Source organism: Ipomoea triloba, chromosome 8 (genome assembly GCF_003576645.1).
Source record: "Ipomoea triloba cultivar NCNSP0323 chromosome 8, ASM357664v1".
NCBI classification, from domain to species: domain Eukaryota; kingdom Viridiplantae; phylum Streptophyta; class Magnoliopsida; order Solanales; family Convolvulaceae; genus Ipomoea; species Ipomoea triloba.
The window spans coordinates 2,510,370-2,526,832 of NC_044923.1; the positions used below are offsets into that span (position 1 = coordinate 2,510,370).

General features: G+C 31.6%; 2 protein-coding genes and 2 non-coding genes across 4 annotated transcripts; 1 reads left to right on the forward strand and 3 right to left on the reverse strand.

The window, feature by feature from the left end:
• The first annotated feature begins 1,871 nt into the window (after positions 1–1,871).
• On the forward strand, positions 1,872–5,497 carry LOC116027512 (carbon catabolite repressor protein 4 homolog 4). Its single transcript, XM_031269216.1, has 10 exons — positions 1,872–2,026; positions 2,225–2,331; positions 2,443–2,483; positions 3,081–3,130; positions 3,604–3,673; positions 3,780–3,901; positions 4,067–4,197; positions 4,283–4,433; positions 4,556–4,703; positions 4,867–5,497. Exons 1-10 carry the CDS (start codon positions 1,965–1,967, stop codon positions 5,170–5,172), a joined length of 1,188 nt encoding a protein of 395 aa, XP_031125076.1. The 5' UTR covers positions 1,872–1,964; the 3' UTR covers positions 5,173–5,497.
• A 2,121-nt stretch (positions 5,498–7,618) lies between these two features.
• TRNAN-GUU lies at positions 7,619–7,692 on the reverse strand. Its single transcript has one exon. It is a non-coding gene; the product is annotated as a tRNA-Asn (tRNA).
• A 713-nt stretch (positions 7,693–8,405) lies between these two features.
• On the reverse strand, positions 8,406–8,479 carry TRNAN-GUU. The gene has a single exon. It is a non-coding gene; the product is annotated as a tRNA-Asn (tRNA).
• Positions 8,480–13,499: 5,020 nt separating this feature from the next.
• LOC116026675 lies at positions 13,500–14,688 on the reverse strand. Its single transcript, XM_031268026.1, has 2 exons — positions 14,618–14,688; positions 13,500–13,990 (listed from the first exon to the last, which is right to left on the reverse strand). The coding sequence occupies exons 1-2, from the start codon at positions 14,672–14,674 to the stop codon at positions 13,517–13,519; spliced, it is 531 nt and encodes a 176-aa protein (XP_031123886.1). The 5' UTR covers positions 14,675–14,688; the 3' UTR covers positions 13,500–13,516.
• Positions 14,689–16,463: the final 1,775 nt, after the last annotated feature.

Below are 16,463 nucleotides of genomic sequence, written 5' to 3' on the forward strand. Positions count from 1 at the left end.
TAACTGACGGTAAAAAGGTGTTTAGTAAATTAACTGTTGGTTGATAGCTGATTACATGAAAATGACTTTTTCAAATGCATGACTTTTAATAAAGTTAGAAGAGACTCAGTCCACAAGTACATATCTAAGTTAGTTAAGCCACTATAGTGACTTGTGAAGTCTATTGCGTTTTTAAGGTGGGGAAGAAGGAAGAATCACTTTCCCAAATTGTATTGTATAGTCATATCAACTACGTCTTCTTCTTCGTTATTTGTCACTCTCTCGTGTCATCTCTTTTGGTTTAAGCAGAGACTATAAAATATTTTATACGTTGATTGAGTTTTGGGCATTAAAAACCATTCCATACGACTGTTACTTAATAATATTTAATTAGTCATCAAACAACCTAAGAAGTAATTAGTTTGTACTTTGTGAATCTAGTAATACTCGAATGACATATATATTTGGAGAACCAAATATGGTTAGAATGAAATACTAGTTCTGGAAAAAGACATGTTTCATTGTTTGGAATTATTTATTTATTTATTATTTTGGGGGAAATGATCAACACATCTTGAAAGGGGAAAAGCAATTATGAATATTGTCCCTGATATTAGGTTAAATTTCCAGCAACCACTTGATAAAAATGTAAATTTTCTCTCAATTGATGTTGCTACAAAGACAAATTTTAGTAACAATATTGTGTATTTAGATTTGAATGGATTGTATTTATGTTGTAGCAACCGTAAATGATAAAAAAATACATTTTTCGACGAGTAATTGCCGAAGATTTGGTTGGCAAAACCAAATGTAGTAACAAAAGTATAATTAAAGACTAAATGTAAAAAATGAATAATAGTCTGAGAACCAAAAGTGACAATATCTATCTTATTTTTTTTTAAAATACATCTCAAAGGGTTAACTAATAGTTGAAAATGTTTGTTTTCGAGTGATAAGGATAACCTATAGTCACTATTTGAGACTGTTTGCTTCCCATAAACCGTAAATCACAGTACACTAAGAAATGGAACACGTGTAACGGACTCAAGTGAAAAAGGTATTAACGAGAATCTAACTCATAACTTTCTAATACAAAAATCATACTTACCCTCTTAACTTATGTTTCTTTGTGAATTAGGAATTTGGAATTGCTTAGAACTAAACATAAATTAATTGATTATACTTGCACTTAACCTCTTAATTGCCACTGATGATAGCCGAATATTTGCCGTGCACGGCGCAAGTGAAATTAGACACCATTCTTAGCTCTTAGCATAATATATTAATATATAGTCATTTTCATCTAGTATATATGTTGGAAAAGGACCAAAATTTAATTTCAAGAATTAAAGACCATATAGCATGGATAATATCAGCAAACCTGGATATATGTTGTGACTACTTAATCTCTATCCACCAAAAAAATTATTAATTAATTAAATTTAAAAAATCCCTATCCTCTCCTTCTAATTTCCAAATTCTTATCCTTACTTTATCAATAAATTAGTCCATATCCCAAAATATAATTATTGATTGGGTTATTAAATCGTTTTTTTTTTTTTTTTGTGTTCTCCCAAAAAATAGCAGTATTAACTCTATTGGTAGGTTTGAGTTTAGGTCAAAATAGTTATATTGGCTTAAGCTTAAACGTGATATGATTAAAAGATTTAAATTTGAGATCATTAATTTTTATAATGTTCAAACGTAATATGATTGACTCAAACTAGGCATATATATATAATTTAATCAAACTCAAACTAACCCAAGTTTGGGCCTTAAATTGGAATACAATCATAAATTAGGGAATTAAAGCCCATTTGATTGATTTCGAGCTCGAATCCATGGACTTCTGTATCTATAATCTATAATTCTATATAAACTGGGAAACCTTCAGGACTTAGCCCATTAACGAAACCGAGCTGGGCTGTTTATCTTTCCACACCTAAAAAGATACAGTGCTCTGTGCGTTTAAATCTGATGAAACTATGCTGAAGAGCTCTTTCTTCTGCTTGATTCCTCGCTTCTCACTTGCTAGTTCATCTCCCAGGTATCTTTTATACAAGAATACGCACATATGTATGGTCATATACGCAAAATTTTGTGGATTTATATGAACTATGGTTATATATGAGCTGAATATCAAGTGTTTGATGATTTGTTGAAGTAATGCCTTGGGTTCATTATAGATTTCATAGATATCTTTTCTAATTTTAATTCTAATTTATTTATTTTTGATTCATTAAAGATATAGAAAGGTTTGCTTAAGCAAAATGAGCACGGCACCTGAACCTTTGTGCCCCAAGTTCATTCCTGTTGAAAAGAGTGAAATTGCTTCAATAAGCAAACCTGAAGGTATTTGTTTTCCTGTAAAGTGCCCAGGAGTTTAAAATCCAGTGTGGGTATATTCATTTTAGTTGCAGCTTTTGATTGAAGTATCTCATGCCTTTTTTGCATTGTTTTCAGGTTTCAAATTCAGTCTTGTGTCATATAACATTTTGGCTCAGGTAAAACATAGACTTTGATTTCACATTACAACCATTACTTCCTTATGCATGTCAAAAAGGAATTTTGTGCAATGACTATTTGAGATACTTAATTGCAACTTTTTAAAATTTGAGAGTTTAATTGCTTTTTATCAAAAGTTAGAACACCTATTTAACTATTTTCACATTTTTTTCTGGGTTTATTGTTTTAATATTACGGAGTATATACTAATGTCTTGTTTTAAGAGCATTTAATATTTTAAATTAGATTTATAATGATTTTATTAACTCTACATTGTATCAGAGCTAACTTTTTTAGTCCTAATGTTATTAGACCAGACTATTTTTGTCCTAATAACAGCGGACTTTCTAATGTTATTAAAGCCGACTTTTTTTTAGTTCTAATGTTATCAAAGCAGACTTTTTTAGTCCTAATGTTATTAGAGCAATAAGGAAAATTTGATGTTCAGACGAGTATAATGTGTTTTGCCAGTTCATTCTATTTTATAAAAAGTGTTTTCTAGTCATTTTACTCATTTTCAAGTGATGCTTGGTTGATTATGTAGTAATCAACATTAAATTTCTTTAAAAATTCATACTTTACATTTTGATTTGTAGGCTTATGTAAAGAGCACTTTATTTCCACACTCGCCGTCACCATGCCTCAAGTATGTTCCCTAACCTCTAGAAGTCTACCGCTTTTCATATGCATTTTTCTTTTTGTTTTTCTCAAAACACAACTATTATGTAATTATCTATGTAAACAGGAAGTGGTTGTGTATTGTGTAGTAATCTATGTAAACCGAAAGTATAGTTTTGTTGCTGCTAGTAGCTGTCTAGTCCAATATGCTCAATGACCTTTGTTTCCTTCTTCTAAAATTTGTTTCTCTTTACACACAACACATACACAAATATCAAGCTTAACGTATAAGGCTCCTGGAGATTCAAATTGTCAACCCAGTTGGAGCCATAATGTATCTTTTGTTGTAATGAACATTTCACAACTTATTTGAATCTCATTCCACAACTTTTTGTTGTTTGATGTTTGTGTTAATAAAGGCCACGGAAGATGCTTCATATAGATATTGTCATAATTCGACTCTATATGGTCAGTATTAAGATAAGTCTTTGATTGCAACAGGTGGAAAGCTCGGTCTCAGGCAATCTTGACTGTTCTTAAAGGCCTAGGATCAGATTTTCTTTGTTTACAGGTTTGACAATTTAGATTATTTGAACTGAATTTTCTCATCTTCTTTGTTTACATGGTCCATATTTTAGCTGGATCATTACATGAAATCAATACTACACGTGTATTAGGAACTGGATGAGTACGATAGCTTCTATAAGAAAAATATCGAGAGTTTTGGCTACTCAAGTATCTATGTTCAAAGAGGTGGGCAGAAGAAAGATGGATGTGGGATCTTTTATAAGCACAAAAGGTATGCTAAGTATTTATTGTTCTGACTCTTGTGATGCTAGAAAATAATTAATATTAATGGAAAGCTTACTGATTATTAGTTAAGGTTTAGAGATATTTGAGTGCTTTTGTGTGTACAAGAAATAGGAAAAGATTCCTTATCCCTTTTAATGTATTTTCTAAACAGCGCAGAGTTGATTATTGAAGAAAAAATAGATTACAATGATCTTTTAAATTCAATTCAAGATGAAGCGGCAAGTCTGAAGAAAGATGTTGATCTATCAGCTAGTGGAAATAAAAGTGATGAATCGACAAACGGTACTCTTGGCCTCTTAGGTTTCTATGTTTATTATTAATTTTTATATTTTTCTGGAAAATTATACCTTCCACACCTTATATTCAGATTCAGGGCAGAAAAGCACTCAAACAGATCGCGGAGATCCTAATGATCCTCGTGTCAGACTAAAACGGGATTGTGTTGGTATTATGGCTGCCTTCAAACTCAACGATCCGTCTTGCCATCACATTATTGTTGCAAATACCCACATTTACTGGTGAGACTTGTGTCTAATTAACATGTTATAGTTTAATGTTGCTATGGATTTGCTCTATGAGACCGTAACTTAAATTCCCACTTTACATTTTCTTCTTAAATTCCTGTTAATTGGCTTACCAGGGATCCCGAATGGATAGATGTCAAACTGGCACAAGCCAAATATTTGCTACGTCGCTTAGCTGAATTCAAGTCGAGAGTGTCGGACCAATTTGGCTGCTCGCCTTCTGTAATAGTAGCCGGTGACTTCAATTCAGTCCCCGGGGATCAAGTAAGTATTTCTTGCAAGAGCGTCGTATTTGCTTTATTCCATTTCTTGCAAATTATTTGTGAACTACATGTATAACGCTAGACAACTTCTATATTGGTCCGAGTTTTTCCTTGTCCGAAAACCAATTTGCACAATTGCATGACATAATCTCGCTTTGTTTTAGGTATACCAATACATTGTTTCTGGTGCCTCTCCGCTTGGTCCTCAGCCAGAAATCTCAGACGAGATGCCTATTCCGCTATGCAGTGTATATGCATACACGAAAGGGGAGCCTCCGTTCACAAACTGCACCCCCGGTTTTACAGGAACTCTGGATTATGTTTTATTTTCGCCGTCTGGCGATATAAAACCGGTTAGCTACCTCGAACTCCCGGGGCCAGAATCATCTGATGTACAAGGTGGGTTGCCCAATTACTACCACCCAAGCGACCATCTCCCAATTGGCGCTGAATTTGAAGTTGATACATAAGCGAATTTTCCATGGTTAGCTTCTCGTTCTCCCCTTCATACTAAGGCCTCACAATTCTTCTGTTTAATGATTTTTTTCGCCCCCACTCAATCCTCCGCGTCAACTGAAAGATGTGCTCCATTTCAACTAAAAGATTAAACTGATAGTGAGACTAGACATTCATATTTTATATACTATATTTTCAACAGCGTCTTTCTTACATTTCATGATTTTCAATGCAACTGTATTTAACTTCAGTTCAGTATGATTATTTGATGCAAAGTTCCTGTGCTGTACGGAATTGAAACCTTAAAATTTTTTATATATCCGATGATTTGTTGAGCTAGTTAGACACTCTCACACTCATATTTGAACACATAAATGATAGTATGAGCTTTCTCAGTCACTTGTCTGCATATACCACATGCACTTGCTGGGCAAAAATCAAGAACGGCCCTGATTGAAGCCACTCAATCATTGGACTTTAGACTATTTACATAATGTTAATTTTTAGTATACTAAAAGTTTATTTTTAATACACGAAATGTTTAACTTTTAGTAAATGAACCATCAATATATTAAAAATGATAATTTAACATATTAAAAATGAATATTTATCCATAGTCCACAATATAATTTGTTGAAGCCAATGATTTAAAAGAGAAGAGTGATGGCATGCACTTGTCAATCATATTAGATAATAAAAAATTTAATACAAATAACATTTTTTATTCAATTTAGTCACGAGACGGAGATTAAGATTTGAACTCAGTTGGTAAGACCTAGTATGAATGGGACCTAATGAAGACTCGATGGATAATACGTGAATCTCATTCTAAATGAGATCCAATGAAAACTCGACTCGACTCAAAGGAGACTTTGCTATCTTATCTAGACGTGAATATCGTGGGACTCAAAAGAAATTTTATTGTCTAAGACGAGAATATTGATACAATATATATATATATATATATATATTTTAAAGTAGCTACAGTAGATTAATGCATGCATGCCTGGTGACAAAGATCTTCAACTCCTAATACCACTCTGCACTGCTTTTAACGTACCACTGCGACGGCCCGGGAAGAACTCGAATGGAGAATTATGTTTCCACCGCCGCCGTTACTTCTTTCCCGTCCGCCATTGGTGCTGAACCACGGCCGCCGCAACACACTAATTTCCGCAATAATGCTTTACCCACCACCGGCAAACCTCGGCGCCGTCGCCGGCGTCAGATGATCTCCTTCTCCTTGCACTGACCACCTTGGACTTCAACTTCTTCATCATCTTTCTCCTGTCTCTTCATCTCCATCTCTCCCCAGATCCTACAGTAGTACAGTGTAAATTTTCACCCTCCCACAGACCACACTAATATTTATTGAATTGTGTATCTTAATTAATTGCTTTATTGTGTTTGTGTAGTAGACGTAGAGTGCACTGGCTATAGGGTGACTCTATGTGATGTGGTATTTATTGGGTAGCTAGGGGAGTGTTTGGATTGGAGATTGAGGACACAACTGGGCGTGAGGAGGAAAACTGTGAATTGTGATCGATCTTAAGACTTAAATCTCTTTTATTCATGTTTGGGATCTTAATTTAGAAAACATGATTCTTGTACCAGAGTTTTATTCTTGCCAACAAACTTTCAATCAAACTCATAGGACATCATGTTCTTCTTAGTGTGGTTTACCTCTCTTATGTAAATAGCGGGCTATTAGACAAGATTTAGGTTTATCTATTATATGATAATTATGAATTTTTCTCATCATCTAAAAAAATTGTTATATTGTACCCATTCCCTCCATCCTAACCCTAAGTCAAATTAAATAGTTATTATATGCTAAGATCTTTCAAACTAAATAAATTAAACTTGATTGGAGATTACATGACTTTTAAATTGAGTGACTATTTAATAGAGAGACCACTTAATTTAAATAATTGACTCACTATATATCTAATCAAGAGATCACTTAATTAAATAATTGATTAATGTTTCCTCCACATGGAGGACTCCTATACTTTTCCAAAATGAAAAGATGTGAAGTGTTTTCATGTCTAAAAAGATGAAGTAATGGCTGGTGCCGGCCTGGTGGGAGCTGAGTCAATTTAGTTTCTATTTATGAAGGGAGCATAGTATGGCCTTTGGACCACCATAAAAAATTGATGAATAGATGATTCTAGATTAATGAATAGGACTTTTATCTTCTCTCCAAGGTAGTGTCACCATGGAAAATTTTCCATCTCACAATTTTTGGTATGTATGGGATAATGGCACTATATAGCTTTATTTGAACCCTTTTTTTTAGAGGGTAATAAACAACACATTTTGGTATGTATGGGATAATGGCACTATATAGCTTTGAACTTTTTTTTTTTGGAGGGTAATAAACAACACATTTTGGTATGTATGGGATAATGGCACTATATAGCATTGAACTTTTTTTTTTTGGGAGGGTAATAAACAACACGCTAGAAGGAGGGCTTGAACCTCCGACCTTGTGGTTAACAGCCACACGCTCTAACCAACTGAGCTATTCTAGCTTAACGAATTGTTTAATTAACCTAAAATAAGTTTATAAATTTTGATTTGTTAACACGCTTAAGATGCAATGTACAAGCATTTGGGATTTGAAGACTAGTTGGAACACATTTCACAATTTATCGATCTCGATCACCCACCTGTCTTCAGAGTAGAAGCGGTGAGATTAAACAACACTATATTAATATGTACTATAGTTATGTCCCACAAAAGTACAAGTCTTACATATGTTAGCAAATTGAACCAACAAACACATATAGAGTTGAATTGAAGAAGGTGCAGTGGATGAAAGCTATGATTCAATTCCTTCAACATCCACATCTCCTAATGTACTATTTGATAATTATGAAGATGATATTATTGAAGTACGTGGTCTCCCAGTACCACTACTAAGTTGTAGTTTGTATTGGTGACAGATTGTGTTGGAAATTAGGGAACTCATAATTGAATAAGACATCAAGCTAAGGTATAGGTCATATATTAAGTTGATAAGGACAATTTATGATCGACCGATTGGAATTAACGGGTGGTGATTTGGGTGAATGATAGAGCTTGGGTGTATAGGTGTTAGCGAACAAATTAAAACTTTTGGGTGAATGATAAAGCTTATTGGGGTATATCGGTGTTAGTGAACAAATAAAAACTTTTGGTAAATTAAGCATTTGTTTATTAAAAAGTCTTATTATGCGCAGAGAACATTAAAATAAAAATTTTCCGCTAGAAGGAGGGCTTGAACCTCCGACCTTGTGGTTAACAGCCACACGCTCTAACCAACTGAGCTATTCCAGCTACCTGTTATTTTTCGTCGTTTTATTGTATTCATACAACCAGTATCTGGTCTTATGTTCAAGACCAACTGACCGAGTATGTTTTAATCAATAATTTTTATATTTTGAAAATAAATTAGTATTATCGAATATTACTTATAAATTTAGTACTCAAATACAGAATATAAAAATATTATGCATTCTTAAATTTACAATGTTTATATATATAATATATAGAGAGAGAATGTTTTTTAACTTATTGTAAACACAATGAGAAATATAAAGACATACAGAGGACAAAGACCATACCTTTAATCGAATCGAACGGGCACAACATGCAACAAAATCTGACCTTAAATGTAATAATATATATTTGGGTTAGTAATTTGATATTTTTTCTTTTTTAAATATTTATTTCAATAAACGAAAATTAATATCTTCACCTTGCGATTTTAGTTAAAGAGTTTGAATTAATTGTTATGTTTAATGTTTGTAAATAGAGTAACAAGTAGCAGCAACAACAATAGTATGTAAAATGGCACTTTCCCTCTATATAGTTTTTTTCCCCTTACTTATTCACAAAGTGATGATTATTTTTTACCTAAACACATTAAATATTCATGGTAGACATATGAAAGCTTCTTTTTTTTTTTTTTAAAGGTTTTTTTTTTTAAGGAATGAATCATCTAAATATCTAATGTCATTGTTCTTTTAAACTCAAACATATAAAATAGACAAGATAAAATTTATCTAAAATTCTCATTTTCTGACAATAATTATTATTTGAAATTGAGAATATAATTGAGAAAAATTATCGTATTTATTTTGTGCTTTTAGGTTAAACGGACAAAAATATTAAAAGGTTTAGTTAATATTGATATTAAAAAAATGATTTCTCATTTTTGAAGTTTTGATATCAATCGTTTAATGAAATTTGGGTAAACATAGTTCCTTTCAATTACGATTGTAGGTAAAAAAGTATTGAATGCAATTATAATTGAGGGGGAAATAAACTATATATATATATATATATATATATATCACTATTTTAATATTTTTTTTGGTGCAACAAATTAGAGACCCTCAACCGAGAGGATTATCTAATCCTAAGCGTCGATGTGCAATGAGTGTCATTTCATGCCGTGTCCGGGACATTGTCAAGAGTGTAGAACCCCCAACCTTTAGTTTGCCCGAGGTTCGCTAGCCAATCTACACATTGGTTCCCTTCTCTACTAATATGAGAAAATCGAATCAAGTTGAATTTTCTAGCTAGGTCTTTGCAATCTTTGACCAGCGTGCAGTGCCAACCGCCTCCTCTTAGGTTTCCTCCGCATTCATGATGGTCACAACTGTAGCCAAGTCCATCTCCACCCACACCTTATGAATCCCTTCTCTCAAGCCGCAGACCCGACCCCGACCCACAACTCATTTGAAAAGCTATCCGTCTTCCCCACTATATCACTATAACTTAGGAGAAAAGTGTCATTCTTTCATATATATATATATATATATAATAAAGCCCCAAGCAGTTACGTTGTCTAATGAAATTTTGCTTGTTTTTCCGCTCAAACAAAATGGCATCGTGGTTTAGCTGTAATTCTTTTCACGGAGTGAAGGAAGTGTGCTGTTTGATAGGAAACGTTTCGTTTCAAACAATCCAGGACGTTCCCAATGTTAATTCATAGGTTTATGACTAATTTTCATCTGATTGTATTTCTTTTTTTAAACGCATGCTTGCATGGAAATCATTTCACATCTATATATTAGAAAGCCTTCAATAACCTCGTTCTATGCAAACACAAACAAAACAAAAAGAAAGTACAACATTTTGCAAGCAACCATCAAGATGCCTGGCCAGTTCAAACAACAACAACAACAACAATAACTAATATTTCATATGAAAAGTAGAATCCATACATGCATACCAATAAAAAAAAAGGACTAGCTAAATGAAATCATAAAACATAGGACGGCATGCAGCATACTAATCACAAAAACGACAATATAGTTCGAATTAAACAAATTTCAAGAAATTAAACATACCAGAATGAAATGCAAACTTAACGAGCAACAATTGCAGGGGTAGATGAATACGGCCGAATTTAGGTAAACAACTAGAAGAAATTGTAAAGTCAATTTTGATTCAAACTGGGAAGTTGATAGATGATGATGATGATCAAAATTCAAAATTAACTAAGTTGCTATATAAATTAAACAAGCACTAATAATTCTGATCATCATCATCATCATCAATTTGCCCTAATTTGAACCAAAATTGGTTTTACAATTTCTTGTTGTTACCTGCAGGCCTCTGCAACTTCCCCTAGTCTGAACATAATATATAGTCATACAACTATTCAATATGGTAACGTTGAAATGAGCCGGTGGGGATGAATTTGACGATCCATCAAAGGAATCACCTACCCTATATATACACAAAAATTTCTAGGGTTCTGAAAAAATATCAATAGACAAAAATATCCCTTAGTATCTTTATTATAGTAAGCCGCCAAGCGGGGACCTTTGGTAAGACTGTAATAGGCAAAAAATCTTTGACATTTTTTATATACTTTTTTGATTGATTGACTAAATTGTATCCGTAATTATTAAAATTCCAAAAAAAGAAAAAAAATACCGTGTAAAACGAATCACGTTAAAAAAACATTAGAAAATAAATAAAAAAATATTAGTGTCAGAATTCAAAGTACTTTAAAATAAATCGAGTCGTCAAAAATATTTAATATTTTTTATTTAAATGAGCGGGAAAATAATTTTTATTTCAATATAATGTACTCCCTGACATAGTCATATGTTCGTTCCCATTTCTACATTTTTGTTAGTAGGAATAGTAGCCATTTTAGCAGTGATGTATATGTTTATGTGTGTGTGTATATATATATTTGTTCAAATATTTTTGTTGTGGGTTGTATGACTTGTGTTTGTTGCATGATTTGTCAACTACATGAATTAATTGTATGGATACAAAGTTGGCTTTAATAATATATTATAAGAAATTTATCAAATATATAATAAAAATAATATATTGTCACCTTATGAGGTAAAAAGTATTATACTATACGTCTATAGACATATAAAAATAATATTATATTTTAGTTAAAAAATATTGAACATTTTACGTAAGACGCTCTTACAAATTGAAGACTTATTCAATATATATAAATATTTAACAAATAAAATAATAAAAAAATAAGAAAACAAAAAATAAATCAAGCTAGCCGTTGGCGGCTTGATTTAGGATTAACAAAACAAAAATGAGGACTGCTGTCTGCTGGTTAAAAAAGCAAAACAATTTTTTTTTAACAATACTCCATCCCATTTTACGTGTTTGGTTCAATTCGGTTAGCGATGCTTGATTGAAATTATTTTTAATTTAACTTTTCATAATATTAAGGTTAGTAGTAGTATACAAAATTTATATATTTAAAAACTAAATTAAAAGTACTATTAAACACATAAAATCAAATTTAAAAATAAGTAAAAAATACTAAAGAAAATAAACAAAGAAGAAAGAGTTGGTTTGACCAATGAATAGTAAGTAGAACAAATAATGGTCACGTTTTCGACCAATTTATGGCGACAAACACCAGCGACTGAATGGTAGCGTTCGGAGAAGGAGACCATGTTGGTCGCCTTCTCCAATGGCGATGGGAGAAGGCAACCAACATGGTTTTCTTTTCAAAACGCGACCGGCAACCGTTCGGCCACCGGTGTTTGTTGCCGGAAATTGGTCAGAGGATCACCAGAGTTGTCCGATAGATCGCCAAAATCCTAGTGACTTGCAATTACAGGTTACCAACTTGTTTTTGGGCTTCAATGCTCCAAAATATCATGTTTATGGATTTTATTGCAACTTTTAAAAGTTTAAGGGGCGAATTAACTTTTTGAGTAAAGCTCATAATCTATTTGACCTTTTACCTTTAAAATTTTTTTAAAAAAATAACACTAATCTCAACTAAACTTTTTAGTACGTATCCAATAAAAAGATAATGCGTTCAAAATAAATTTATTTTATAATGTTTTTAATGTGTTAAATCGAGTAAAAAAGAATCAATTAATTATAATCCCACACATTAGTTATATTTGAACTTGTACCATTTGTTGTATTTGAATTGTTTGAATTGTGAAGTATATATATTCTTGGTTTTATGAATAAAATCTTTTTTTTTTATGGTTGTGGGAAATATAAAAGGAACTAATTATAATTCCTTATATTAGTGGATTGAAAAAAAAATAAATTCTCGCTCGTAAAAAACTTATTCCCCTTATTAAGATTTTCAAAAAATAATTCTTCTCATAAATACATTAACATTTATAATTTCATTAAACAAAATAGTCTTTAAATAAAGACTTGGAATACTAATATTATTTGTTACGTATATTAGTATATATTTAGTACTCGAATATAGAGAATAAAAATATCCCTCACTCTTAAATTTACAATTTTTTATAGGTAAAAATATATATCAATTAGTTAAAATATTAAATATATGATATTAAATCTGTAAGTTCGATTAGGGATAGGGAACAATATCATTTTCTGGTCTTACAAAAAAAAAAAAAAAAGTACTTTTGGTTCATCTATATAATAACTTTATATGTGTGTATTATTTATTACTTATATGGTTAGTACTCAAATATCCCGCACTCTTAAATTTACAACTTTTTATAGGTAAAACAATCTATCAATTAGTATAAATATTAAATATATATTCTTCTATATTTGTAGATTTGATTTTAAATTGTGAACGAATTATTTGTACGTAAAAATAGTCACTTCAAGTACAATTGGGGAAAAGTAATAAATGCAATTATAATTAAAAGAGAAATAAATTATATTAATTAATATAGCATAAGTAGAATCCATGCATACCAATCAAAATAAGGAAATTAAGAAACACTAGATTGGAATCATAAAACATAAGACAACAATACGACAAACTGATAACAGGAACAACGAACACACAAAAACGACAACATATTTCAAACAAATCTAAGAAACATGAAATGAATTAATTGCTGATAAATACGACGACTGGATTTAGATAGACCCCGGGAAGAAATTGTAAATCCAATCTTGATTCAAATTAGGAACTTGATGATGATAAGCCGATGCAGAATTACCGCCGCCATTGTTAGTCGGCAATGAGAAAAACATCTGCTGCTGATGATAGCTCCCCTCACCGCCTCCGGCGCCGCCGTGCGGCGGAGACGGCGGCGGAGCCGCCATGTTCGGGACGAACCATGTTGCAGGGAGCAATTCTCCCGCAGCCGGTGCCGGCGGCTGAGGGACGTAGTAAGAGCCGCCACCGTCGGCTCCGCCGGAATTGGCGGCGACCGGTGCAAGATTCCTCTCACGACGGCGGTGATTCCTAGCCGCACCGCCGTCATTCTCCGTCGCCGGAAAATCCTGCTTCCTCTTCTCCAGCTCCACCATCTTGTCATCAGCCAATGCATACAATCCCTTAAGCTGCCGCGCATCCATCTCCGTTAAGCTTCTTCTCCCGGCGATCACCTGTAATCACATAATCATGGTAAACAAAAAAAGTGTTTTTTTCACTTCTCTAGATGATGTATAAGTCGTGAACTGAATACTAAGAAACAAGAGTTTATATATACCCACATTTTATCAAGGTAATCAATTACCTCATGCTGACTAAATAATAATACTTAAACCATCCACATTAATGATTTTTGAATGATTTTTGGATAATTTTTGAAGCAAAATGGGTAAGGTGGATGAGAGAGGATGAGAAAAAAATTTGGGACTTCATTGCAAATATAAAATTTTTATCAGATTTGTAGATCCACATAATTGGGAAGGAAACTGCAATTTTCTCGTCTGAAGCTCAGACATGCGCCCAGCTCTTGCACGCGCCTGCTGAGCGCATGTCTGGCAGGATTTCCTTTTTTTAATAAATTGTTTTGTTTTGTTTTTTGTTTTTATATCTATTTTCTCTTTCCTAATTACATATGTAAAAAAAAAAAAAAAAAACTCTTCAAAAATTTTAGACTATTGAGAATGGTCTTAGTCAACCTAAATAATTTAAGCCACGTAAATACTTATTATTATTATTATTGTTATTATTATTATTTTAATAATAATAATAATAATATTAATATAAGGGAAAACTTTGCATACCTCTTTCATCAGCACATTCATCTCCTTCCTCTCCACTTCCTCCTCCAACCTCCTCATCTTCCCAATTGCCTCATTAACCTTAACCCTCATATACTCCTCATGAAGCACCATCCTCTTCACCCTCTCCTCTTCTGGAACCTCCATAAACATCGAGAATATCTTCGTCATCGCTTCCACCTCCGGCCAAATAATTGGACCCCTCTCTGTCGGATTAACGATCACAATCCCAATCTTCGATCCACACAGCACAGAAATCTCCTCCGCTTTCTTGAACAACGCCTCCTTCCTCCTCTCAATCTTGCGTTTCTTCACCACTGCTCGCATGGTCATCGGAAAACTTTTATGGTGGAAGGAGTAATGCAATAAATTATATTGCTATAAATTAAACCTCTATGACCAGACTGGTTTAATTTTCCTATAAAATTTTTATCGTATTATTTATAGTTTCGGTGAGTGGTCGGCGTTTAAGCCATTATAGAAATGTATTAAATTTTTAATACGGTTTCTAAATATGGAAACCAATTAATGCAAATAATTAAAATGGACAAAAATTAAATATGAAATCAATTTTAGAAATATTTTAATGATGTTTCTAAATGTGGAAATCGATTAAGATTCGCATGCATGATACAAAATCATACACTATCACTAATGCAAATAATTAAATCCATTTATAATTCTTAAAACAATATCTTTATTAGATTTATAATATTTGGTAACAACTCAAAAAATTGACCACCAAAATGGATAAAAATATTAAATATAAAATCAATTATGAAAATATTTTAATGACGTTTCTAAATGTGAAAACCAATTAAAATTCACACGATATAAAATCATACACTGTCATTAATGCAAATAATTAAATCCATTTATAATTCTTAATTAGTACCATATCTTTATTAGATTTATAATATTTGGTAACCAAAAAAAATTGACCACTAAAATGGATAAAATTAAGTATAAAATTAATTATGGAAATATTTTAATGATGTTTCTAAATGTGAACCGATTAAGATTCACACCATAAAAAATCATACACAATATACTTATAACGCAAATAATTACATCCATTTATAATTCTTAAAACCATATCTTTATTAAATTTATAATATTTGATAACAAAAAAAAATTGACCACTAAAATTGATAAAAATTAAATATAAAATCAATTATGAAAATATTTTAATGATGTTTCTAAATGTGGAAACCAATTAAGATTATACAATAATTGATTAATCGGTTTCCACATTTAGAAACACCATTTAAACATTCCATAATTGATTTTATATTTAATTTTCAATTTTGGTGGTTAATTTTTTGTTATCAAATATTATAAATCTAATAAAGATATGGTTTTAAGAATTAAAAATAGATTTAATTCTTTGCATTAATGATAGTTTATGATTTTGTATCGTGCAAATCTTAATCGGTTTCCACATTTAGAAACACCATTAAAACATTCTCATAATTGATTTTATATTTAATTTGTATCGATTTTGGTGGTCAAATTTTTTACCAAATATTATAATAAATATAATAAAGATAAAGATTTGGTTTTAAAAATTATAAATAGATATAGTACTTTGCATTAATGATAATGTATGATTTTGTATCGTGCGAATATTAATCGGTTTCCACATTTAGAAACACCATTAAATCATTCACATAATTGATTTTATATTTAATGTTTATCGATTTTGGTGGTCAAATTTTCTTTTACCAAATATTATAAATCTAATAAAGATATGGTTTTAAGAATTATAAATAAATTTAATTCTTTGCATTAATGATAGTGCGTGTATGATTTAATTTTTAGATAAACCATGTGTTTTGGACCATATTTA